A 27,543-nucleotide genomic window follows, 5' to 3' on the forward strand; every position below is an offset into this window, starting at 1 on the left:
AACAGCCAACCCAGTGGCATCAGAGGGCCATATCACCTAACAACAGTCAACTCAGTGGCATCACAGAGGACCACTTCACCTAGCAACAGCCAACTAAATGGCTATCACAGAGGGCCACGTCACCTAGCAACAGCCGACCCAGTGGCTATCACAGAGGGCCACTTCACCTAGCAACAGCCAACCCAGTGGCATCAGAGGGCCATATCACCTAACAACAGTCAACTCAGTGGCATCACAGAGGGCCACTTCACCTAGCAACAGCCAACTAAATGGCTATCACAGAGGGCCACGTCACCTAGCAACAGCCGACCCAGTGGCTATCACAGAGGGCCACTTCACCTAGCAACAGCCAACCCAGTGGCATCAGAGGGCCATATCACCTAACAACAGTCAACTCAGTGGCATCACAGAGGACCACTTCACCTAGCAACAGCCAACTAAATGGCTATCACAGAGGGCCACGTCACCTAGCAACAGCCGACCCAGTGGCTATCACAGAGGGCCACTTCACCTAGCAACAGCCAACCCAGTGGCATCAGAGGGCCATATCACCTAACAACAGTCAACTCAGTGGCATCACAGAGGACCACTTCACCTAGCAACAGCCAACTAAATGGCTATCACAGAGGGCCACGTCACCTAGCAACAGCCACCCCAGTGGCATCAGAGGGCCATATCACCTAACAACAGTCAACTCAGTGGCATCACAGAGGACCCCTTCACCTAGCAACAGCCAACTAAATGGCTATCACAGAGGACCACTTCACCTAGCAACAGCCAACCCAGTGGCATCAGAGGGCCATATCACCTAACAACAGTCAACTCAGTGGCATCACAGAGGACCACTTCACCTAGCAACAGCCAACTAAATGGCTATCACAGAGGGCCACGTCACCTAGCAACAGCCGACCCAGTGGCTATCACAGAGGGCCACTTCACCTAGCAACAGCCAACCCAGTGGCATCAGAGGGCCATATCACCTAACAACAGTCAACTCAGTGGCATCACAGAGGACCACTTCACCTAGCAACAGCCAACTAAATGGCTATCACAGAGGGCCACGTCACCTAGCAACAGCCGACCCAGTGGCTATCACAGAGGGCCACTTCACCTAGCAACAGCCAACCCAGTGGCATCAGAGGGCCATATCACCTAACAACAGTCAACTCAGTGGCATCACAGAGGGCCACTTCACCTAGCAACAGCCAACTAAATGGCTATCACAGAGGGCCACGTCACCTAGCAACAGCCGACCCAGTGGCTATCACAGAGGGCCACTTCACCTAGCAACAGCCAACCCAGTGGCATCAGAGGGCCATATCACCTAACAACAGTCAACTCAGTGGCATCACAGAGGACCACTTCACCTAGCAACAGCCAACTAAATGGCTATCACAGAGGGCCATGTCACCTAGCAACAGCCGACCCAGTGGCTATCACAGAGGGCCACTTCACCTAGCAACAGCCAACCCAGTGGCATCAGAGGGCCATATCACCTAACAACAGTCAACTCAGTGGCATCACAGAGGGCCACTTCACCTAGCAACAGCCAACTAAATGGCTATCACAGAGGGCCACGTCACCTAGCAATAGCCGACCCAGTGGCTATCACAGAGGGCCACTTCACTTAGCAACAGTCAACCCAGTGGCATTACAGAGGGCCACTTCACCTAGCAACAGCCAACCCAGTGGCATCAGAGGGCCATATCACCTAACAACAGTCAACTCAGTGGCATCACAGAGGGCCACTTCACCTAGCAACAGCCAACTAAATGGCTATCACAGAGGGCCACGTCACCTAGCAATAGCCGACCCAGTGGCTATCACAGAGGGCCACTTCACTTAGCAACAGTCAACCCAGTGGCATTACAGAGGGCCACTTCACCTAGCAACAGCCAACCCAGTGGCATCAGAGGGCCATATCACCTAACAACAGTCAACTCAGTGGCATCACAGAGGACCACTTCACCTAGCAACAGCCAACTAAATGGCTATCACAGAGGGCCACGTCACCTAGCAACAGCCGACCCAGTGGCTATCACAGAGGGCCACTTCACCTAGCAACAGCCAACCCAGTGGCATCAGAGGGCCATATCACCTAACAACAGTCAACTCAGTGGCATCACAGAGGACCACTTCACCTAGCAACAGCCAACTAAATGGCTATCACAGAGGGCCACGTCACCTAGCAACAGCCGACCCAGTGGCTATCACAGAGGGCCACTTCACCTAGCAACAGCCAACCCAGTGGCATCAGAGGGCCATATCACCTAACAACAGTCAACTCAGTGGCATCACAGAGGACCACTTCACCTAGCAACAGCCAACTAAATGGCTATCACAGAGGGCCACGTCACCTAGCAACAGCCGACCCAGTGGCTATCACAGAGGGCCACTTCACCTAGCAACAGCCAACCCAGTGGCATCAGAGGGCCATATCACCTAACAACAGTCAACTCAGTGGCATCACAGAGGACCACTTCACCTAGCAACAGCCAACTAAATGGCTATCACAGAGGGCCACGTCACCTAGCAACAGCCGACCCAGTGGCTATCACAGAGGGCCACTTCACCTAGCAACAGCCAACCCAGTGGCATCAGAGGGCCATATCACCTAACAACAGTCAACTCAGTGGCATCACAGAGGACCACTTCACCTAGCAACAGCCAACTAAATGGCTATCACAGAGGGCCACGTCACCTAGCAACAGCCGACCCAGTGGCTATCACAGAGGGCCACTTCACCTAGCAACAGCCAACCCAGTGGCATCAGAGGGCCACTTCACCTAACAACAGTCAACTCAGTGGCATCACAGAGGACCACTTCACCTAGCAACAGCCAACTAAATGGCTATCACAGAGGGCCACGTCACCTAGCAACAGCCGACCCAGTGGCTATCACAGAGGGCCACTTCACCTAGCAACAGCCAACCCAGTGGCATCAGAGGGCCACTTCACCTAACAACAGTCAACTCAGTGGCATCACAGAGGACCACTTCACCCAGCAACAGCCAACCCAGTGGCTATCACAGAGGGCCACTTCACCTAGTAATAGCTAACCCAGTGGCTATCACAGAGGGCCACTTCACCTAGCAATAGCTAACCCAGTGTTATCACAGAGGGCCACTTCACCTAGTAATAGCTAACCCAGTGGCTATCACAGAGGGCCACTTCACCTAGTAATAGCTAACCCAGTGTTATCACAGAGGGCCGCTTCACCTAGCAACAGCCAACCCAGTGGCATCACAGAGGGCCACTTCACCTAGCAACAGCCAACCCAGTGGCAAAACAGAGGGCCACTTCACCTAGCAACAGCCAACCCAGTGGCATCACAGAGGGCCACTTCACCTAGCAACAGCCAACCCAGTGGCATCACAGAGGGCCACTTCACCTAGCAACAGCCAACCCAGTGGCATCACAGAGGGCCACTTCACCTAGCAACAGCCAACCCAGTGGCAAAACAGAGGGCCACTTCACCTAGCAACAGCCAACCCAGTGGCAAAACAGAGGGCCACTTCACCTAGCAACAGCCAACCCAGTGGCATCACAGAGGGCCACTTCACCTAGCAACAGCCAACCCAGTGGCATCACAGAGGGCCACTTCACCTAGCAACAGCCAACCCAGTGGCAAAACAGAGGGCCACTTCACCTAGCAACAGCCAACCCAGTGGCATCACAGAGGGCCACTTCACCTAGCAACAGCCAACCCAGTGGCATCACAGAGGGCCACTTCACCTAGCAACAGCCAACCCAGTGGCAAAACAGAGGGCCACTTCACCTAGCAACAGCCAACCCAGTGGCATCACAGAGGGCCACTTCACCTAGCAACAGCCAACCCAGTGGCATCACAGAGGGCCACTTCACCTAGCAACAGCCAACCCAGTGGCAAAACAGAGGGCCACTTCACCTAGCAACAGCCAACCCAGTGGCATCACAGAGGGCCACTTCACCTAGCAACAGCCAACCCAGTGGCATCACAGAGGGCCACTTCACCTAGCAACAGCCAACCCAGTGGCATCACAGAGGGCCACTTCACCTAGTAATAGCCAACCCAGTGGCATCACAGAGGGCCACTTCATCTGGCAACTGCCAATCCAGTGTTATCACCGAGGGCCACTTCACCTAACAACAGCCAACCCAGTGACATCACAGAAGGTAACTTCACCTAGCAATGGTCAGTCCAGTGGCATCACAGAGGGCCACTTCACCTAGCAACAGCCAACCCAGTGGCTATCACAGAGGGCCACTTCACCTAGCAACAGCCAACCCAGTGGCATCACAGAGGGCCACTTCACTTAGCAACAGTCAACCCAGTGGCATTACAGAGGGCCACTTCACCTAGCAACAGCCAACCCAGTGGCATCAGAGGGCCATATCACCTAACAACAGTCAACTCAGTGGCATCACAGAGGACCACTTCACCTAGCAACAGCCAACTAAATGGCTATCACAGAGGGCCACTTCACCTAGCAACAGCCGACCCAGTGGCTATCACAGAGGGCCACTTCACCTAGCAATAGCCGACCCAGTGGCTATCACAGAGGGCCACTTCACTTAGCAACAGTCAACCCAGTGGCATTACAGAGGGCCACTTCACCTAGCAACAGCCAACCCAGTGGCATCAGAGGGCCATATCACCTAACAACAGTCAACTCAGTGGCATCACAGAGGACCACTTCACCTAGCAACAGCCAACTAAATGGCTATCACAGAGGGCCACTTCACCTAGCAACAGCCGACCCAGTGGCTATCACAGAGGGCCACTTCACCTAGCAACAGCCAACCCAGTGGCATCAGAGGGCCATATCACCTAACAACAGTCAACTCAGTGGCATCACAGAGGACCACTTCACCTAGCAACAGCCAACTAAATGGCTATCACAGAGGGCCACGTCACCTAGCAACAGCCGACCCAGTGGCTATCACAGAGGGCCACTTCACCTAGCAACAGCCAACCCAGTGGCATCAGAGGGCCATATCACCTAACAACAGTCAACTCAGTGGCATCACAGAGGACCACTTCACCTAGCAACAGCCAACTAAATGGCTATCACAGAGGGCCACGTCACCTAGCAACAGCCGACCCAGTGGCTATCACAGAGGGCCACTTCACCTAGCAACAGCCAACCCAGTGGCATCAGAGGGCCATATCACCTAACAACAGTCAACTCAGTGGCATCACAGAGGACCACTTCACCTAGCAACAGCCAACTAAATGGCTATCACAGAGGGCCACGTCACCTAGCAACAGCCGACCCAGTGGCTATCACAGAGGGCCACTTCACCTAGCAACAGCCAACCCAGTGGCATCAGAGGGCCATATCACCTAACAACAGTCAACTCAGTGGCATCACAGAGGACCACTTCACCTAGCAACAGCCAACTAAATGGCTATCACAGAGGGCCACGTCACCTAGCAACAGCCGACCCAGTGGCTATCACAGAGGGCCACTTCACCTAGCAACAGCCAACCCAGTGGCATCAGAGGGCCACTTCACCTAACAACAGTCAACTCAGTGGCATCACAGAGGACCACTTCACCTAGCAACAGCCAACTAAATGGCTATCACAGAGGGCCACGTCACCTAGCAACAGCCGACCCAGTGGCTATCACAGAGGGCCACTTCACCTAGCAACAGCCAACCCAGTGGCATCAGAGGGCCACTTCACCTAACAACAGTCAACTCAGTGGCATCACAGAGGACCACTTCACCCAGCAACAGCCAACCCAGTGGCTATCACAGAGGGCCACTTCACCTAGTAATAGCTAACCCAGTGGCTATCACAGAGGGCCACTTCACCTAGCAATAGCTAACCCAGTGTTATCACAGAGGGCCACTTCACCTAGTAATAGCTAACCCAGTGGCTATCACAGAGGGCCACTTCACCTAGCAATAGCTAACCCAGTGTTATCACAGAGGGCCACTTCACCTAGTAATAGCCAACCCAGTGGCTATCACAGAGGGCCACTTCACCTAGTAATAGCTAACCCAGTGTTATCACAGAGGGCCACTTCACCTAGCAACAGCCAACCCAGTGGCATCACAGAGGGCCACTTCACCTAGCAACAGCCAACCCAGTGGCAAAACAGAGGGCCACTTCACCTAGCAACAGCCAACCCAGTGGCATCACAGAGGGCCACTTCACCTAGCAACAGCCAACCCAGTGGCATCACAGAGGGCCACTTCACCTAGCAACAGCCAACCCAGTGGCATCACAGAGGGCCACTTCACCTAGCAACAGCCAACCCAGTGGCAAAACAGAGGGCCACTTCACCTAGCAACAGCCAACCCAGTGGCAAAACAGAGGGCCACTTCACCTAGCAACAGCCAACCCAGTGGCATCACAGAGGGCCACTTCACCTAGCAACAGCCAACCCAGTGGCATCACAGAGGGCCACTTCACCTAGCAACAGCCAACCCAGTGGCAAAACAGAGGGCCACTTCACCTAGCAACAGCCAACCCAGTGGCATCACAGAGGGCCACTTCACCTAGCAACAGCCAACCCAGTGGCATCACAGAGGGCCACTTCACCTAGTAATAGCCAACCCAGTGGCATCACAGAGGGCCACTTCATCTGGCAACTGCCAATCCAGTGTTATCACCGAGGGCCACTTCACCTAACAACAGCCAACCCAGTGACATCACAGAAGGTAACTTCACCTAGCAATGGTCAGTCCAGTGGCATCACAGAGGGCCACTTCACCTAGCAACAGCCAACCTGTTGTGTCACAGTGGGCCACTTCACCTAGCAACAGCCAACCCAGTGTCATCACAAAAGGCCACTTCACCTAGCAATAGCTAACCCAGTGGCTATCACAGAGGGCCACTTCACCTAGAAACAGGCTTCATGGTACAGAGACATACTTTGGCTTTTATAGAGAATTATTTTTTTCAAAAACTTTCCCAAATTTTAGATCCAGTTACTGTGAACATTCCAACCTTCTTATTTCTGGATCTGTGTCCTGGCTGCTAGGAATTGTGGGAGTTGAAGTCCAAAACACCCAGAGGGCCGAAGTTTGCCCATGCCTGGCTTAAGTGCTATAATTTGATTTGGAATTACAATTTTTTTTATTTCTCTTTATGCTACGTTGAATACTGCAGAGTCCAGTTCCACTCCGTTGACTCCAGTGGATTGGAGCACAAAGCTTCCTTGTGTTTTGTTTTGATGGGTTGTGACCAGTGGGCATTCTGTCCATATTCCCAAGGTACACATCTCTGAAAATCTTATAATATTGGATCCCAAATGCCATAATTTGCACTAATTTAGGTCTTTAGTTAACAGCAGGAAGTGACGTGAATGTCATATTTTGAATAAGTCCGCTCTTGGGCTTGCAATGGTCTAATGTGGCCCCCAAACTGGAAAAATGAACCAGTCAGAGGGGCAATAATGGGAGTTTTTTTGTGGCTCGCTTCTGCAACTCCCATTGGCCATAATTCAAGATGCCTGGGCTCCTCACATTGCTAATGTACCACAACCAAACTGGCACAAACGGAAGACCCAGATTGCAATCTCTTTCATCACTGGGATCTCTGTGTTCCGTTTGACCATCCTTGTACACAAATGGTTGGTTTTGAATTGTCCAAACTTCACTCAACTCTACAATCCACTCTTCCACTGGGATGACCCGCCGTTAAAGAGCAAGTTAAATGATTAATGCACCTTATTACTTAAGATGCATTTACAAAAAGCAATCTTTTGTACGGCACGGCCAGCTACTTCGTTATTTGGCTGTTCCTAATAGCTGCATAAGATGCTCCTTACAGGACGATAACATCTTTTCCTCTCACAACTTCTATTCCCAAAGGAATCCAATTTGCTATACCTGTCGTAGAATCCTAGAGTTGGAAGAGACCTCGTGGGCCATCCAGTCCAACCCCATTCTGCCAAGAAGCAGGAATATTGCATTCAAATCACTCCTGACAGATGGCCATCCAGCCTCTGTTTGAAAGCTTCCAAAGAAGGAGCCTCCACCACACTCCAGGACAGAGAGTTCCACTGTTGAACAGCTCTCAGAGTCAGAAAGTTCTTCCTCTTGTTCAGATGGAATCTCCTCTCTTGTAGTTTGAAGCCATGGCTCCATTACGCTCTAGTCTCCAGGGAAGCAGAAAACAAGCTTGCTCCCTCCTCCCTGTGGCTTCCTCTCACATATTTATACATGGCTATCATGTCTCCTCTCAGCCTTCTCTTCTTCTTCAGGCTAAAAATGCCCAGCTCTTGAAGCCGCTCCTCATAGGGCTTGTTCTCCAGACCCTTGATCATTTTAGTCGCCCTCCTCTGGACACTTTCCAGCTTGTCAATATCTCTCTTAAATTGTGGTGCCCAGAATTAGATACATTGGGATTCCAGGAGTGGTCTAACCAAAGCGGAATAGAGCATGGGGAGCATGACTTCCCTAGATCTAGACGCTAGGCTCCTCTTGATGCAGGCCAAAATCCCATTGGCTTTTTTTGCCGCCACATCACATTCCTGGCTCATGTTTAACTTGTTGTCCACGAAGACTCCAAGATCTTTTTCACACGTACTGCTCTCGAGCCAGGCATTGTCCCCCATTCTGTATCTTTGCATTTCGTTTTTCCTGCCAAAGTGGAGTATCTTGCATTTGTCACTGTTGAACTTCATTTTGTTAGTTTTGGCCCTTCATCTCTCTAATCTGTCAAGATCCCTTTGAATCCTGCTCCTGTCCTCTGGAGTCTTGGCTCTCCCTCCCAATTTGGTCTTGTCTGCAAACTTGATGATCCTGCCTTCTCGCCCTTCATCTAAGTCATTAATAAAGATGTTGAACTTCTCTAATTTAACGTCAAACGATGTCAAATTGGATATCACCCATCATTTTGCACAGCAGGATGGCCCTGTTTGTTGGAAAGGAAAACCGAAAGGGAACAGAATCCATAATATAATTATCACGGTAACTGTAAAACTCATCTGTCATTTGTTTTGCCCTAGAAGGAGGAGTTGTATTCAAAATCCATATGGTGCTTGATCCTCAAACAATACTCAATTCGTTGTGCTGAAAAACATCCCCTTCTTGGATCCAATGAGAGCAGGGAGTTCCTATGTCAGTGTTGGAATCAACCTGCTTGAGTTTTGCACCAAACCGTGGTGGAAACGGTGAGCCTATTTGGGAGACAGCATTCAGCACCTTGGATAGCTCCATTCCAGTTGGAGTGGCTTTACCTCCCCTAATGGTATGATGGCAACAGTCTTGGACAGCAATGGCTCCCAAAGTGACCCATTTACGGTGGAATCCGGTGTCAAACAGGGATGTGTTATTGACCCCAGCCATATTTTCCATCTTCATCTTGTTGATGGGAAGCTTCCCACTGGAGTGGAGATCATCTATCAGACAGATGGCAAACTATTTAACAATTTAACCTTAGAAGCCAACAACATCTGTTATAGAACTCCAATATGCTGATGACAACGTCATCTGTGCACATTCAGAAAAAGACCTACAAGCCACTCTTAACACCTTTACAGAAGTATACAAGAAGCTCAGCCTCTCATTCAACATCAAGAAAACCAAAGTGCTCTTCCAGCAGAAGGCACCAGCCAATCCCTCTTCAATGCCAGAAATACAGCTTAATGGTGTAACATTAGAAAATGTGGACCATTTCCGCTCCCTTGGCAGCCACCTCTCCACAAAAGTCAACATTGACACTGAGATTCAACACTGCCTGAGCTCTGCGAGTGCAGCATTTTTCCCGAATGAAGCAGAGAGTGTTTGAGGACCAGGACATCCGTAGGGAGCTACTGTCCTCCCAACCCTGCTCTACATCTGCAAAACGTGGACTGTCTACAGATGTCACATGCAACTCCTGGAACATTTCCATCAGCGCTGCCTCCGGAAAATCCTACAAATCTTCCTTCTCCGTTCCTTTCTTTCCCTTCTTTTTGTTGCTCTTTCTTTCTTTCCTTCTCCTGCCCTTTATCCCTTCCCCACAATGTCTCTGTGTCAAAATGGCTCTCTTTGCACCTCTTCCCTTCCTTTCTCTCTTCCTCTCATACACAGGTCACCTTTCCTTCCCAATGACATCACAGAAGGGCATTTCACCTAGCAGCAGACAACACATCAAAGAGGGCCACTTCACCTAGCAACAGCCTTTGTGATACATACAGATATAATTTGCTTTTATAGAGATAATTATTTTTTCAAAAATTGGATCCAGTTACTGTGAACACTCCACCAGATTGTTGGGACTCAGTAGCACGATGCTGGGGATGCTGGGGATTCTGCCTCGGAGGATGAGGGGAATGATGGATTTCTCATTGAGTCTGTGTTTGATCAGGCTGAATCACAGACAGAAATACAGGCCGTAGATCAGAGTGAAGGATAGGCAACTGCAGAAGAGATAGAAGATGTTTGGGATTCCGTTTCTCTTGAGAATCGGCCTTATTAATGACACAGATGAAGGGCTAGAAGGCATGATCATCAAGTTTGCAGATGACACCAAATTGGGAGGGAGAGCCAAGACTCCAGAGGACAGGAGCAGAATTCAAAGGGATCTTGACAGATTAGAGAGATGATGGGCCAAAACTAACAAAATGAAGTTCAACAGGGACAAATGCAAGAGACTCCACTTAGGCAGAAAAAAGGAAATGCAAAGATACAGAATGGGGGACAATGAGCCCTGGCTCGAGAGCAGGACGTGTGAAAAAGATCTTGGAGTCCTCGTGGACAACAAGTTAAACATGAGCCAACAATGTGATGTGGCGGCAAAAAAAGCCAATGGGATTTTGGCCTGCATCAAGAGGAGCATAGTGTCTAGGTCCAGGGAAGTCATGCTACCCACGCTCTGTTCTGCCTTGGTTAGACCACACCTGGAATATTGTGTCCAATTCTGGGTACCACAATTCAAGAGAGATATTGACAAGCTGGAATGTGTCCAGAAGAGGGCGACTAAGATGATCAAGGGTCTGGAGAACAAGCCCTATGAGGAGCGGCTTAAGGAGCTGGGCATGTTTAGCCTGAAGAAGAGAAGGCTGAGAGGAGACATGATAGCCATGTATACATATGTGAGAGGAAGCCACAGGGAGGAGGGAGCAAGCTTGTTTTCTGCTTCCTTGGAGACTAGGACGCAATTGAACAATGGCTTCAAACTACAAGAGAGGAGATTCCATCTGAACATGAGGAAGAACTTCCTGACTGTGAGAGCCGTTCAGCAGTGGAACTCTCTGCCCCGGAGTGTGGTGGAGGCACCTTCTTTGGAAGCTTTTAAGCAGAGGCTGGATGGCCATCTGTCAGGGGTGATTTGAATGCAATATTCCTGCTTCTTGGTAGAATGGGGTTGGACTGCATGGCCCATGAGGTCTCTTCCAACTCTTTGATTCTATGATTCTATGATTCTAATGGCTTCCAGAGAATGGGGAGTTGCCCCGCAATATGAGATTAGGTCTCCTCTCAGAGAGAGTAAAGGAAAGGTTAATTAGAAAGTCAGAAACACTTTGTGAGAAACAGTCCTTGAAACCCAGGTGCAGAAGGGATGACCACATGGCTTCTTGGTCAGGTTTGAGCTTACATTAAGAGTTGGTTTCCTGGCCTCTTCAGAGCAGACAATGTTGCCTTAAAAATCGAGTTCGTGTTTAGCTCTCAAGTTGCCCATGTTCCTGAAATAGTTTTATCTTGAAAATTTCCTGATTTCCTGCCAATGGATTAATGTCTATGTTCCTGTTTCATGCGTATGGACTTATGGATTTATGCCTGTGCTTTTGACTTCACAGATTTCATGTGCCTTACCTTCATGGATTATTTGTACCTTGCTGTCTGGAACTATTGATCTTCGGATTTTGGACTACTGCTATTTCACAGCACCCTTTGTATTGCTTTTTGGGAATTGTCATTTCCCCTTTCGTACATACTTTTTGTAAATAAACTGTAGTTAGCTACTTCCGGACTCTGTGTGGTGCCGGGTGAAAAGGTGTTTCCACAACTAGAGTGCAACACGGATTCTCAACCTTGTTATTTCTAAGGGAGAAATGAAATCCTATCTGCGTGGCTTGTATAGTCCCGATTCTGAGAAAGGGGAGAGCCAGGGAATTACCTTCCTGACGTACGAAACGGCATCCTCTTCGGTGTAGACTTCGGCGCTGACTCCCCCCCTTCGGCGCCGTGCCTTGACCGCCGGGTTCGGAGGTGGAGGAGAGATCTCATCGTCGTGCGAATCCGACTGGGAGTTGGATTTCTGCCAAGCCAGGATCTGCTTGCATTCTTCCTGTAAGGAAAGCAGAAGATCAAGAGGTCACTTCCCCTTCTCAGGACCAAAACACCCTCTGGTCTTTATCTCCTACTGAACCACAGCCCCCCCCCCCCCTTTATGTGTGTTTCCCCCAAAATACATCCATAATACAACTAACAGTAGATATAATGATCATTTGAAAGCTAAAGAAAGAAGAATGCATATTCTAGGGAGGCCACAAAGGTTGATCTCAGTGTGTGGGCAGTTGTCAATTAAAATTACAAATAAGCCAAATTGCCAAGATAAAATCATGGCCAACTCAGTCCCTGTGTGTGGTTGATAACTTTGTTGGTTTCAACCATTACTCTGGGAATGCTTCCTTCCATAGCCAGGATTTCACCAGCCTCCTGAAGGACTGGAGGGAGGGGCCAGACCTGATCTCAATCGGGAGAGAGTTCCATAGCATGTATTCAGGTGGAGGTGAACCAAACAAAACTGGGTGTTTGTTTGGTTCACCTCCGCCTGAATACCCACAGAGCCCTGGCATTGTGACAACCAAACAAAACTGGGTGTTTGTTTGGTTCACCTCCGCCTGAATACTGGCAGAGCCCTGGCATCGTGACAACCAAACAAAACTGGGTGTTTGTTTGGTTCACCTCCACCTGAATATATATATATATATATAAGCAAGGTAAATAAAATAAATAAATAAATAAATTGTGACAACCAAACAAAACTGGGTGTTTGTTTGGTTCACCTCCGCCTGAATACCGGCACAGCCCTGGCATCGTGACAACCAAACAAAACTGGGTGTTTGTTTGGTTCACCTCCGCCTGAATACCGGCACAGCCCTGGCATTGTGACAACCAAACAAAACTGGGTGTTTGTTTGGTTCACCTCCGCCTGAATACCAGCAGAGCCTTGGCATTGTGACAACCAAACAAAACTGGGTGTTTGTTTGGTTCACCTCCGCCTGGATACCGGCAGAGCCCTGGCATCGTGACAACCAAACAAAACTGGGTGTTTGTTTGGTTCACCTCCGCCTGGATACCGGCAGAGCCCTGGCATCGTGACAACCAAACAAAACTGGGTGTTTGTTTGGTTCACCTCCGCCTGAATACTGGCAGAGTCCTGGCATCGTGACAACCAAACAAAACTGGGTGTTTGTTTGGTTCACCTCCGCCTGGATACCGGCAGAGCCCTGGCATCGTGACAACCAAACAAAACTGGGTGTTTGTTTGGTTCACCTCCGCCTGGATACCGGCAGAGCCCTGGCATCGTGACAACCAAACAAAACTGGGTGTTTGTTTGGTTCACCTCCGCCTGAATACTGGCAGAGTCCTGGCATCGTGACAACCAAACAAAACTGGGTGTTTGTTTGGTTCACCTCCGCCTGAATACTGGCAGAGTCCTGGCATCGTGACAACCAAACAAAACTGGGTGTTTGTTTGGTTCACCTCCGCCTGGATACCGGCAGAGCCCTGGCATCGTGACAACCAAACAAAACTGGGTGTTTGTTTGGTTCACCTCCGCCTGAATACTGGCAGAGTCCTGGCATCGTGACAACCAAACAAAACTGGGTGTTTGTTTGGTTCACCTCCTCCTTAAAAAGGATGTTCTTGTTTTGCAATGGAAAGCCCAAGTTTCTGAGCTTGGCCTGTGCTTTGTCGGGATTCAGGAACAGAGTCCGTTCCAAGCCTAGTTTGCTCTTGTCTCACACCGACAAGACCATTTAGGCATTGCATCCCAAATAGTAGTCTGCGGAGGAGGAGGAGGAGGAGAACATCTCGGATAACGTGGCAGACATGTGGCTAATTACCATCTCAATCCGTTGGTTGTATTGACACCGGATATGAGTGATGGTGAGCTCATCGGCGGTAAAAATTGGGGACGTAAAAATATTTCCTAACCTCATGGCGCCGTTCCAAAGCATATCACTGTTTCAAGAAGAAGAGAAAAACATTATTAAGGCATCCGTATCTAGCAGTGACTGGGTCGCTGCGAGTCTTCTGGGCTGTCTGCCCATGTTCCAGAAGCATTCTCTCCTGATGTTTTGCCCATATCTATGGCAGGCATCCGCACAGGTTGTGAGGTCTGTTGGAAACTAGGCAAGTGGGGGTTATATATCTGGAGAACAACGTCCAGGGTGGGAGAAAGAACTTTTGTTGTTGGAGCAGCTGCAAAGTCCATCAGTGATGGTATTTGCATAGAGGTCTGTTGGAAATCAGGCAAGTGGGATTTCTATATATATCTATGGAATTACGTCCAGGGTGGAAGAAAGAACTCTTGTCTGCTTGAGGCAAGTGTTAATGTTGCCATTGCCCACCTTGATTATCACTGAATGGCCTTACAGCTGCAAAGTCAATCAGTGAGGGTACCTACATAGAGGTCTGTTGGAAATGAGGCAAGGGGACTGTATATATACTTGTGGAATAATGTCCAGGGTGGGAGAAAGAACTCTTGTCTGCTTGAGGCAAGTGCAAATGTTGCAATTGGCCATCTTGATTAGCACTGAATGACCTTGCAGCTGCAAAGTCAATCAGTGAGGGTACCTGCATAGAGGTCTGTTGGAAATTAGGCAAGTGGGGTTTCTATTTATACCTGTGGAATGTTGTCCAGGATGGGAGAAAGAACTCTTGTCTGCTTGAAGCAAGTGTGAATATTGCAATTGGTCATCTTGATTATCATTGAATGGCCTTGCAGCTGCAAAGTCAATCAGTGAAGGTACCTGCGTAGAGATCTGTTGGAAATGAGGCAAGGGGAGTGTATATATACATTGTGGAATAATGTCCAGGGTGGGAGAAAGAGCTCTTGCCGGCTTGGGGCAAGTGTGAATGTTGCAATTGGCCAGCTTGATTACCACTGAATGGCCTTGCAGCTTCAAAGCCTAGCTGCTTCCTGCCTGGGGCAATTCTTTGTTGGGAGGTGTGGAATGATGCCCAAGGTGGGTGAAAGAACTCTTGTCTGCTTGGGGCAAGTGTGAATGTTGCCATTGCCCACCTTGATTAGCACTAAATGGCTTTGCAGCTACAAAGTCAATCAGTGAGGGTACCTGCATAGAGATCTGTTGGAAATTAGGCAAGTGGGGTTTCTATATATATACCTGTGGAATGTTATCCAGGATGGGAGAAAGAACACTTGTCTGCTTGAGGCAAGTGTGAATGTTGCCAATGCCCACCTTGATTATCATTGAATGGCCCTGCAGCTGCAAAGTCAATAAGTGAGGGTATTTGCATAAAGGTCTGTTGGAAATTAGGCAAGTGGGATTTCTATATATATCTATGGAATTATGTCCAGGGTGGGAGAAAGAACTCTTGTCTGTTTGAGGCAAATGGGAATGTTGCCATTGCCCACCTTGATTAGCACTGAATGGCCTTACAGCTGCAAAGTCAATCAGTGAGGGTACCTACATAGAGATCTGTTGGAAATGAGGCAAGGGGAATGTATATATACATTGTGGAATGATGTCGAGGGTGGGAGAAAGAACTCTTGTCTGCTTGAGGCAAGTGCAAATGTTGCAATTGACCATCTTGAGTAGCACTGAATGGCCTTGTGGCTGCAAAGTCAATCAGTGAGGGTACCTGCATAGAGGTCTGTTGAAAATGAGGCAAGTGGGATTTCTATATATACCTGTGGAATAATGCCCAGGGTGGGAGAAAGAACTCTTGTCTGCTTGAGGCAGGTGTGAATGTTGCCATTGCCCACCTTGATTAGCACTGAATGGCCTTGCAGCTGCAAAGTCAATCAGTGAGGGTACCTGCATAGAGATCTGTTGGAAACGAAGCAAGTGGAGTGCATATATATCATGTGGAATAATGCCCAGGGTAGGAGAAAGAACTTTAGTCTGCTTGAAGCAAGTGGCCATCTTGATTAGCACTGAATGACCTTGCAGCTGCAAAGTCAATCAGTGAGGGTAGCTACATAGAGATCTGTTGGAAATGAGGCAAGGGGAGTGTACTAATGTCCAGGGTGGGAGAAAGAACTCTTGTCTGCTTGAGGCAAGGTTGAATGTTACCATTGCCCACCTTGATTAGCACTGAATGGCCTTACAGCTACAAAGTCAATCAGTGAGGGTACCTACATAGAGATCTGTTGGAAATGAAGCAAGTGGAGTGCATATATATCGTGTGGAGTGATGCCCAGGGTGGGAGAAAGAACTCTTGTCTGTTGGAGGCAAGTGTGGATGTTGCCATTGGCCACCTTGATTAGCACTGAATGGCCTTGCAGCTGCAAAGTCAATCAGTGAGGGTACCTTTATAGAGATCTGTTGGAAATGAAGCAAGTGGAGCAAATACACACACACACACACACACACAGTGGAATAATGCCCAGGGTGGGAGACAGAACTCTTGTCTGTTGGAGGCAAGTGTGGATGTTGCCATTGGCCACCTCCAACAGACTTCACAAGTTCTGAGGATGCCTGCCATAGATGCAGGCGAAACGTCAGGAGAGAATGCTTCTGGAACATGGCCAGGCAGCCCAGAAAACTCACAACAACCCAGTGATTCCAGCCATGAAAGCCTTCGACAACATATGGAGTATCTGTGACTATCTCAGAAAAGGAGAGGGAAAAGAAGCCCAAAAGAGGATTCATGAGACCGGGCTCCCTTTCCTGCAGGAAAGGTGAGAATTCTACAGGTGGAAGTCCAGGTATTTTGGAGTTCCTTTTCCAAAACACCTGGAGGGCCCAAGTTGGCCTGTGCCTGCTCTAGAACCAATCTTATTCATTAATTGAGGACTGCTTGTCGATTCCAGTCTGTGAAACCTACAATTCCCGAAGCTCGAGAACGAAGCCCCTTGAAGCCACGGCAACGTTGTCCATTCCAGTCCACTTCTGCCAACACCAAGAGCTTTGGAAAAGGCGATCGATCATGACTAACTCTCTGGAGTGGAAACTCTGCAGCTTCTATATGCATTTCCACCTCATTCCAAACCCCAACATGGGACACATCTGCCCACCCTACAAATCTATTTAAATAAAAATGTAATGTTCATTTGTGGGATGAACAGAACTCAAAACCACTGGACGAATTGACACCAAATTTGGACACAAGGCACCTATCAGGCCAACGAGTGTCCATCATCCCTAAACACACACAACCCCAGCGGAACAGACTTAAAAACCCCAAAAATACACATATATACATATACACATACACTCATACACATATACACATGCACACATTCATACACACACATGTGTATATATATGCATAAACACACATACATATACACATGCACACATACATATATATATATATATAATATGCACACACATATACACATACATACACACATATTCATATACACATACATACAAATATGCATATAGACAAGCACACACATATACACAGTATGCATTTACACATATAAACACACAAATACACAAATATATACACAAATATATGAACACATATACATAGATACACATGCACATACACATACATACACACATATTCATATACACATACATACACACAAATATGCATATAGACAAGCACACACATATACACAATATGCATGTACACATATAAACACACAAATACACAAATATATACACAAATATATGCACACATATACATAGATACACATGCACATACACATGCATATACACATACATACACACATATTCATATACACATACATATACACAAATATGCATATAGACAAGCACACACATATACACAATATGCATGTACACATATAAACACACAAATACACAAATATGCACACAAATATATGCACACATATACATAGATACACATGCACATACACATACATATACACATACATACACACATATTCATATACACATACATACACACAAATATGCATATAGACAAGCACACACATATACACAATATGCATGTACACATATAAACACACACATACACAAATATACACACAAATATATGCACACATATACATAGATACACATGCACATACACATACATATACACATACATACACACATATTCATATACACATACATACACACAAATATGCATATAGACAAGCGCACACATATACACAAAATGCATGTACACATATAAACACACAAATACACAAATATACACACAAATATATGCACACATATACATAGATACACATGCACATACACATGCATATACACATACATACACACATATTCATATACACATACATACACACAAATATGCATATAGACAAGCACACACATATACACAATATGCATGTACACATATAAACACACAAATATATACACACACCCCCCACACATATATATACACAAACACACATATATACACAAATATATGCACACACACATAAACACATATATACACACACAAAACCCATATACACAGACTGGGCCACAGCAACGTGTGGCAGGGGACGGTTAGTCTATATAAATCAAAATGTAATGTTCTTTTGTGGGATTAGCATAACTCAAAAACCACTGGACGAATTGACACAAAATTTGGACACAACACACCTCTCAGGCCAGAGTGTGACCATCACTCATCGAAACACAGAAAAACACAGCGGAAGGGGCTCAGAAAGCCCAAAAAAAGCAAAAAAGACACTACAGCACATGCGCAAAACGACTCCCTCTGGCCATGTTCCAGAAGCATTCTCTCCTGATGTTTAACCTGCATCTATGGAGATCCTCACAAGCTTTGAGGATGCCTGCCAGAGATGTGGGTGAAACATCAGGAGAGAATGCTTCTGGAACATGTCCATACAGCCCGGAAAACTCTCAACCAGCCCAGTGATTCTGGCCAAAAAAGCCTTCGACAATCCAGAATATTATTGTTTTGAAAACAAACCCACACAGTGGAAAGTATCTGTGAAAACATTTGGAAAGAAATCCCGCAAAGCAACACGGTACCTCGGTAACTGAAGTCAACGTTTGCTGAACAACAACATCAACCATATTTCGGAAACCACGGACCAATGGTTTGCAGAGTTGGAAAGGAGCTAGAGCCACCTGTGTCCGGCCCGAGTGATGTGGGGAACCTGTGCGTACCTGGATCATTCCTGCCCAACATGGATGCGCTGCCTCCTCTGCAAATGCATCAGTGGAGCAACTCCTTCTGTGGCTCCACCACTCAAGAGAAATGACACAACATTCGAAAACTCTCCTGGCTCAGGATCCCGATCCAGAAATGCCCGGTTTCCTGAGCGGCTGCATTTAGAAACACCGAGGCGCGCACTTGCACTGAGTCAATGTGGGCTGGCTTGGAAATCTATGTCGTAAATATTTTTTAATACTAATCCATTCCCGTTTCCTGTGCCTGACTTTTCCGTGGAGTGCTCCGTCTGCTCATAAACGCATGCCATGCTTCCACGCTGCTTTGTGGCAATCTGCTTCCTTTTTGACAGTGCTCACTCTCATTGGTCACACCTTTTGCTCCCCTGAACTCAATTCAATAATAATAATAATAATAATAATAATAGAGTTTCATCTATGCTGATGATCGTGCCATCACCGCTCAAGCAGAGAGCTTTGAGATGGTAGAACAGAAGCTCTCCGAAGCTCTAGGTGCTCTTACTGCCTCTTACAGGGGAAACCAGCTTGCCCCATCAATGTTTAACATTCACACAAATGACCAGCCAGTGCCAAAAGGGACAGAGAGTTTCATCTATGCTGATGATCGTGCCATCACCACTCAAGCAGAGAGCTTTGAGATGGTAGAACAGAAGCTCTCCGAAGCTCTAGGTGCTCTTACTGCCTCTTACAGGGGAAACCAGCTTGCCCCATCAATGTTTAACATTCACACAAATGACCAGCCACTGCCAGAAGGGACAGAGAGTTTCATCTATGCTGATGATCGTGCCATCACCGCTCAAGCAGGGAACTTTCAGATGGTAGAACAGAAGCTCTCTGAAGCTCTAGGTGCTCTTACTGCCTATTACAGGGAAAACCAGCTTGCCCCATCAATGTTTAACATTCACACAAATGACCAGCCACTGCCAGAAGGGACAGAGAGTTTCATCTATGCTGATGATCGTGCCATCACCGCTCAAGCAGAGAGCTTTGAGATGGTTGAACAGAAGCTTTCCGAAGCTCTAGGTGCTCTTACTGCCTATTACAGGGAAAACCAGCTTGCCCCATCAATGTTTAACATTCATACAAATGACCAACCACTGCCAGAAGGGACAGAGAGTTTCATCTATGCTGATGATTGTGCCATCACCGCTCAAGCAGAGAGCTTTGAAATGGTTGAACAGAAGCTTTCCGAAGCTCTAGGTGCTCTCACTGCCTATGACAGGGAAAACCAACTGATCCCTAATCCATCCAAAACACAGACATGTGCCTTTCACCTTAAGAACAGACCAGCATCCCGAGCTCTGAGGATTATTACCTGGGAAGGAAGGAATCCCACTGGAGCATTGCAGCGCACCCACATACCTGGGAGTCACTCTGGACCATGTTCTGACCTACAAGAAGCACTGCCTGGATATCAAGCAAAAAGTGGGTGCTAGAAACAATATCATACAAAAGCTGACTGGCACAACCTGGGGATCACAACCAGATACAGTGAAGGCATCTGCCCTTACACTAGGCTACTCTGCTGCTGAGTACGCAGGGCCTGACGTGGGATCCAACGCAACAGCCATTATTATTATTATTATTATTATTATTATTATTATTATTAGAAACACAACAAGATGAGTCCCCAGCAAACAAGGTCACTCCACTGGCTATTGTATTATTATTATTATTATTATTATTATTATTATTATTATTATTATTATTTAATTAAATATATGTTGGGCCATTGCAATCCAATTTATTACTACTACTACTACTATTATTATTATTAATTAATTTATTATTATTATTATTATTACTACTACTACTACTATTATTATTACTATTATTAGATGCACAACAAGATGAGTCCACAGCAGAAAAGGTCACTCTTCTTGGACATCATTCCACAGGCACATATAGAAACCCCACTTGCCTCATTTCCAACACAACTCTATGCAGATACCCTCACTAATTGACTTTGCAGCTTCAAGGCCATACAATGCTAATCAAGGTGGCCAGTGGCAACATTCCCACTTGCCTCCAACAGACAAGAGTTCTTTCTCCCACCTTGGGCATCATTCCACAGGTATATGAACCCCACTTGCTTCATTTCCAACAGGCTTCTATGCAGATACCCTCACTGATTGACTTTGCAGCTTCAAGGCCATTCAATGTGAATCAAGCTGGCCAATGACAACATTTACACTTGCCTCCAACAGAGAAAAGTTCTTTCTCCCACCTTGGGCATTGTTCCACGGGTATATTAACCCCACTTGCTTCATTTCCAACACAATTCTATGCAGATACCCTCACTGATTGACTTTGCAGCTTCAAGGCTATTCAATGCTAATCAAGCTGGCCAATGACAACATTCCCACAATTGAAGATGTTGACTCTAAGCTGGAAAGTGTCCAGAGGAGGGCAACTCAAATGATCAAGGGTCTGGAGAACAAGCCCTATGAGGAGCGGCTTAAGGAGCTGGGCATGTTTAGCCTGAAGAAGAGAAGGATGAGGGGAGATATGATAGCCGTGTATAAATATGTGAGAGGAAGCCACAGGGAGGAGGAGGGAGCAAGCTTGTTTTCTGCTGCCCTGGAGATTAGGACAAGGAACAATGGCTTCAAACTTCAAGAAAGGAGATTCCACCTGAACATGAGGAAGAACTTCCTGACTGTGAGAGCCGTTCAGCAGTGGAACTCTCTGCCCCAGAATGTGGTGGAGGCTCCTTCTTTGGAAGCTTTTAAACAGAGGCTGGATGGCCATCTGTCGGGGGTGCTTTGAATACGATTGTCCTGATTCTTGGGAGAATGGGGTTGGACTGGATGGCCCATGAGGTCTCTTCCAAATCTAGGATTCTATGTAAGTGTTGCCAAAACTCCCAGGCTCAGCTAGCCTCTTGGTCTAGGATTCTATGATTCTAGGATTATAATGAGAGACTATTGGGGGAAAATAGAGCAAAATGTGCTGCAGGATGTCCTTCTATGTTTCCAAAACTGTATTTCTTTCTCACCATTGTGCATGTGACTCACTAAAGGGATGCAATACTCAAAGTAGTGGTATGGATTATATTTAATGTTCCAGGAAGAACTTGAAAAGCAAACGCTAGCTACTAAATATATTGCCAAAGTGCTTTCCATTTGCTTTCTCTTTCCCCCACCTTAAAATCAAAGCATGAAACAAGTTCTAAATCAATAATTCCGCTCCTTTCTTTTCATCAGGCGCAATCAATCCTCCAAAAGGAAATGGTCTTGAAATAATATTTACATCTACCTACTAAAAAGCAATCATGCTCATTGTATTGTCGAAGGCTTTCATGGCCGGAATCACTGGGTTGTTGTAGGTTTTTTCGGGCTATATGGCCATGGTCTAGAGGCATTCTCTCCTGACGTTTCGCCTCCATCTATGGCAAGCCAAGTTCCATTTTATTACCCTGCCTTGTCTTACAATGGTAACGAACTATGTTTCCCAGTTTGGACAAAACAGCAAACTAGAGTTGAGAGACTTCCTTCCTGGCTTATTTAAAGGGACTGTTGTGACTCAGCAAGCGGCTGAGGATTTTTCTGACATGTCGGAGGATGAGAGATTTGATGGGTTTCAAAGTGAGAAGTGCTAGGAGAGAATTGCAGGCAGTTGACAATAAGGTTTTGCATTCCTGTGATCATTCCCAAGCAACTAGGGAAAGTAAAACCAGTTCTCTTGGGGAATGGCCTTTGGCCAATGGGGAGTTTTCCCAAGAAGCCAGATTAGGTTTGAGAATGGAGGGAGTGAAACATAGACTAATTAGACATTCTGAGAGAATCCGTGAGAAGATCTTGAAGCCCAGGTGCGTTCGGCATGATCTCATGGCTATTTGGTCAGGCTTAAAGTAAGCCTCAAAGCAGACAAGAGGAAAGTGGACACCAATCATCTCTCAAAGCAGACAAGAGCACGAGGCTTGGAGGCTGCTCCCTTGAAGCCCTAAAGCCCTTACGTACTCTCACACTAGCTCTCCCTCTTCTACTTGCTCTTAACTCAAAGCACTGCTCATATGTCAAAGTGAAACCACAGCCAAGTGACGGCTCTTGGCTCAAAACACTCTTATGTTGGGATACTCTTCAGTTAAGGTTTGCCAAATAGTCACTGTTGTATGTTTTTATGTTGAATGTTTTTATATTGTGTAAATGCTATTTTAAATTGTAAGTCGCTCGGAGCACCTTGGTGGAGAGTGACTAATTAAGAAATGAAGTGAAGTGAAGTGAAGTGAAGTGAAGTGAAGTGAAGAGGTTCCAATGTACTTGCCAGTTTGGCCATAAAGCCAATGGAGTAGGTACTTAGCAACTTAGCCTCCTTTTATTCTTCCTTCTCCTTCCAGCCTTCCTCCCTTTCTTGCTCTCATTCTCTCCCTCTCTCTTCATGAAGCCAAACATACCAGGAATAAAAGCCACACATAATCCACTGACCCAAAGTTCATCAAAGCAGACAAGAGAGAAGTGGACACCAATCATCTCTCAAAACAGACAAGAGCACGAGGCTTGGAGGCTGCTCCCTTGAAGCCCTAAAGCCCTAACTTACTCTCACACTAGCTCTTCCTCTACCAGTTGCTCTTAACTCAAAGCACTGCTTGTATGTTGAAGTGAAACCACAGCCAAGTGACAGCTCTTAACTCAAAACACTCTTAAGCTGGGATACTCTTCAGTTAAGGTTTGCCAAATAGTCACTGTTGTATGTTTTTATGTTGAATGTTTTTATATTGTGTAAATGCTATTTTAAATTGTAAGTCGCTCGGAGCACCTTGGTGGAGAGTGACTAATTAAGAAATGAAGTGAAGTGAAGTGAAGTGAAGTGAAGAGGTTCCAATGTACTTGCCAGTTTGGCCATAAAGCCAATGGAGTAGGTACTTAGCAACTTAGCCTCCTTTTATTCTTCCTTCTCCTTCCAGCCTTCCTCCCTTTCTTGCTCTCATTCTCTCCCTTTCTCTTCATGAAGCCAAACATACCAGGAATAAAAGCCACACATAATCCACTGACCCAAAGTTCCTCAAAGCAGACAAGAGAGAAGTGGACACCAATCATCTCTCAAAACAGACAAGAGCACGAGGCTTGGAGGCTGCTCACTTGAAGCCCTAAAGCCTTTACGTACTCTCACACTAGCTCTCCCTCTTCCACTTGCTCTTAACTCAAAGTGTTGCTCGTATGTCAAAGTGAAACCACAGCCGAGTGACACTCTTAACTCAAAACATTCTTAAGTTGGGGTACTCTTCAGTTAAGGTTTCAATGTACTTGCCAGTTTGGCCATAAAGCCAATGGGGTAGGTACTTAGCATCTTAGCCTCCTTTTCTTCTTCCTCCTTCTTCCAGCCTCCCTCCCTTTCTTGCTCTCATTCTCTCTCTCTCTCTCTTCATGAAGCCAAACATACCAGGAATAAAAACCACACATAACCCATGGACCCAAAATTCCTCAAAGCAGACAAGAGGAAAGTGGACAGCAATCATCTCTCAAAGCGGACAAGAGCACGAGGCTCGGAGGCTGCTCCCTTGAAGCCCTAAAGGTCTTATGTATTCTCACACTAGCTCTGCCTCTTCCACTTACTCTTAACTCAACGCGCTGGTTGTATGTCAAAGTTGGGATACTCTTCAGTTAAGGTTCCAGTGTACTTGCCAGTTTGGCCATCAAGCCAATGGGGTAGGTATTTAGCAACTTAGCCTCCTTTTCTTCTTCCTCCTCCTTCCAGCCTCCCTCCCTTTCTTGCTCTCATTCTCTCCCTCTCTCTTCATGAAGCCAAACATACTGGGAATAAAAACCACACATAATCCACTGATCCAAAATTCCTCAAAGCAGACAAGAGGAAAGTGGACACCAATCATCTCCCAAAGCAGACAAGAGCACAAGGCTCGGAGGCTGCTCCCTTGAAGCCCTAAAGCCCTTACGTACTCTCCCACTAACTCTTCCACTTGCTCTTAACTCAAAGCGCTGCTCGTATGTCAAAGTGAAGCCACAACCGAGGGACAGCTCTTAACTCAAAACATTCTTAAGTTGGGATACTCTTCAGTTAAGGTTCCAATGTACTTGCCAGTTTGGCCATAAAGCCAATGGGGTAGGTACTTAGAAACAAGTGCACAGAATGGGCCCTGACCCCTTTCCACCGCTTGATCTTCCTATAAGACACTCCTTTCATTTCTCAGCTCTAGGCACAGCTTCAATACTGGAAGCAAGGCATCTCAAGGGGAAAAATAAATCTTCCGTTTCTCCTCACTCTCCTCTACTACCATACTGATTAGAAATGGGAAGCCCTGGCCCTTGAGCGCTCCAGCTGGAGGCCAGCTGTGACCAGCAGTGCTGTAGAATTGGAGGGCGAAAGAGAGAAACATGCCAAGAAGAAGGCGCGTCAAGCCAACCCTGACCGAGACTACATTCCACCTGGAAACCAATGCCCTCACTGTGGGAGAAGATCAAGAATAGGGCTCCACAGTCACCTACGGACCCACCGCCAGGACACTACACTTGGAGAACTATCATCCTCGGACTACTAGGGATCGCCTAAGTAAGTAAGTACTGATATTTATTTGTCGTGTCAGGGCAACCAGTCAATTATATTACATTTCTAACAGAAGAAAGCAACCAAACAGACAAAATACAAAATTTGTGAGTTTGGTAGTTGATTAAATGTTTCCACCATCTGCTTCTCCGGCCCTGGAACTCAACAAAAAAGCTCCTGTTTTGTAGCACAAGTACTGATAATAAGTGTATTAGTATGGCATTTCTGAATAGGGTTTTGCATACCAAAAATAACTCTTGATATCTATCAACCACATCTGTATCATTGCGCCACTACCGCTGCTTTACTCCCCCCAACAAGGACTCACCTCTTTCTTTGAGCCCTGGTCACTTGGTGCTCCTGTGACCTGCGCACAATCCACCATGGCGGTCTCTTCCCAATGAGGTCCCTTGACCTCCATGGAGCCCGTCAAGGTCTTCCCGCTGGTGAGACTCATGCAACCGGTGATTCTCTTCCCTGCTGTCCCTTGGACCTGCATGGAAGCCAAGGCCACCTCCTCGCCGTCACTTGAAGGTCCTCTGATCTGCAGAGAACCCACCAAGGGATTGTTGCCCCCTTGGAGCTGCATGCAACCGGTCATGCTCTTCCCTGGACAGCCGCCCGGGCTCCCTTGGACCTGCAAGGAGCTCACGGCCGCCTGCTCGCCATCCCTTGAAGGTCCGTTGATCTGCACGGAACCCATCAAGGGGTTGTTCCCTCCCTTGAGATGCAGGGAACCCGTCACTCTCTTGCCCGCTGCCCCATGGACCTGGATGGAGCTCACGGGCGCCTCTTCCGCACCACTGGAAGGTCCCTTGATCTGCATGGAAGCGGTCAGCGCCCTTCCCGGGCTGCCACTTGATTCTCCTCTCACTTCCACAGAACTCTCCGCGTTCCTCTCTCCATCCCTGCCTGGTGTTTCCTTCAATGGCGCCGAGTCTGCTCTTGACATCCTCCTGGTTCATGCTGATCTTGGCTTCTCAGGACTTGACATTTCCATTGAGGCAATCACATTTGCAAAAGGAAAGAGAAAGAAGTCTCAAAACATATGTCTGGGAATGAGATGTTGTTTGGTGGTGGAGATGGTGGTGGTGGGCGTTGGTCTTTGCCTTCCCTACTACGCCATATTTCCCTTGTTAGCAACGAAGACCCCTTCGACACGGCCACATAAAATCCAGATTATCTGCTCTGAAATGGATCGTATGGCAGTGTAGACTCAAATAATCCAATCCAAAGGAATATAATGTTTGATAACCTGGATTATATGGAATATCTGCTTTGATAATCTGGATTATATGGCAGTGTAGAAGGGCCCGAACATAAAGAGAGATAGATCCTCAACTTGGCAACCAATGAAGGTCCTCCATCTTTCCTGGTCAAGTTGGCCCCTGAACCTTCTCCCCTCAAGAAAAAAGCACAGTTCTCCTCCTACTACAGTGTTTCTCAACCTGGGAGTCGGGACCTCTTTGGGGGTCATGAGGGGGTTTCAGATGGGTCGCCAAAGACTACAACACCAAAACTCAAGGCCAACAGCCATCACTTTCAGTATCTTCTGTTGGTCATGGGAGTTCTGTGTGCTCAGTTTGGTCCAATTCCATCATTGGTGGAGTTCAGAATGCTTTTTGATTATAGGTGAACTATAAATCCCTGCAACCAACTCCCAAATGTCCAGGTCTATTTTCCCCAAACTCAACCAGTGTTCACATTTAGGCATATTGAGTATTCGTGCCAAGTTTGGTCCAGATCCATCATTGTTTGAGTCCACAGTGCTCTCTGGATGTCGGTGTACTACAACTCCAAAACTCAAGGTCAATGCCTACCAACCCCTTCCAATA

At 47.1% G+C, this 27,543-nt stretch overlaps 2 protein-coding genes across 3 annotated transcripts in view; both read right to left on the reverse strand.

Annotated features, from left to right (window-relative positions):
* Nucleotides 1-27,543, reverse strand: part of LOC132780031 (cAMP-dependent protein kinase type I-beta regulatory subunit) — a 218,707-nt gene that overhangs the window by 169,781 nt on the left and 21,383 nt on the right. For both annotated transcript variants that reach the window (XR_010908815.1, XM_067461656.1), the window contains exon 3: nucleotides 12,043-12,213. Coding sequence is in view for 1 of the 2 variants with exons in the window: in XM_067461656.1 (XP_067317757.1) it covers nucleotides 12,043-12,213 (171 nt within the window). In the remaining variant the exon portion in view is untranslated. The remainder of the gene's footprint in view (nucleotides 1-12,042; nucleotides 12,214-27,543) is intronic.
* LOC137095085 (uncharacterized) lies at nucleotides 13,910-26,691 on the reverse strand. The gene is made up of 3 exons (XM_067461309.1): nucleotides 26,037-26,691; nucleotides 16,193-16,254; nucleotides 13,910-14,114 (listed from the first exon to the last, which is right to left on the reverse strand). Exons 1-3 carry the CDS (start codon nucleotides 26,658-26,660, stop codon nucleotides 13,910-13,912), a joined length of 891 nt encoding a protein of 296 aa, XP_067317410.1. The 5' UTR covers nucleotides 26,661-26,691.

Source organism: Anolis sagrei, chromosome Y, assembly GCF_037176765.1.
Source record: "Anolis sagrei isolate rAnoSag1 chromosome Y, rAnoSag1.mat, whole genome shotgun sequence".
NCBI lineage: Eukaryota > Metazoa > Chordata > Lepidosauria > Squamata > Dactyloidae > Anolis > Anolis sagrei.

Bases quoted from the DNA above. Each gene is read 5' to 3' on its own strand.
- LOC137095085 (XM_067461309.1), bottom strand. From the start codon at position 26,660: ATGTCAAGAGCAGACTCGGCGCCATTGAAGGAAACACCAGGCAGGGAT. The intron at 16,255-26,036 runs GTGAGTCCTTGT...ATCTCTATGTAG, and splicing joins ACCAGGGCTCAAAGAAAGAG to GTACCCTCACTGATTGACTT. The intron at 14,115-16,192 runs GTAACATTCAAC...TTCTTGAAACAG, and splicing joins GCTAATCAAGGTGGGCAATG to TGATATGCTTTGGAACGGCG.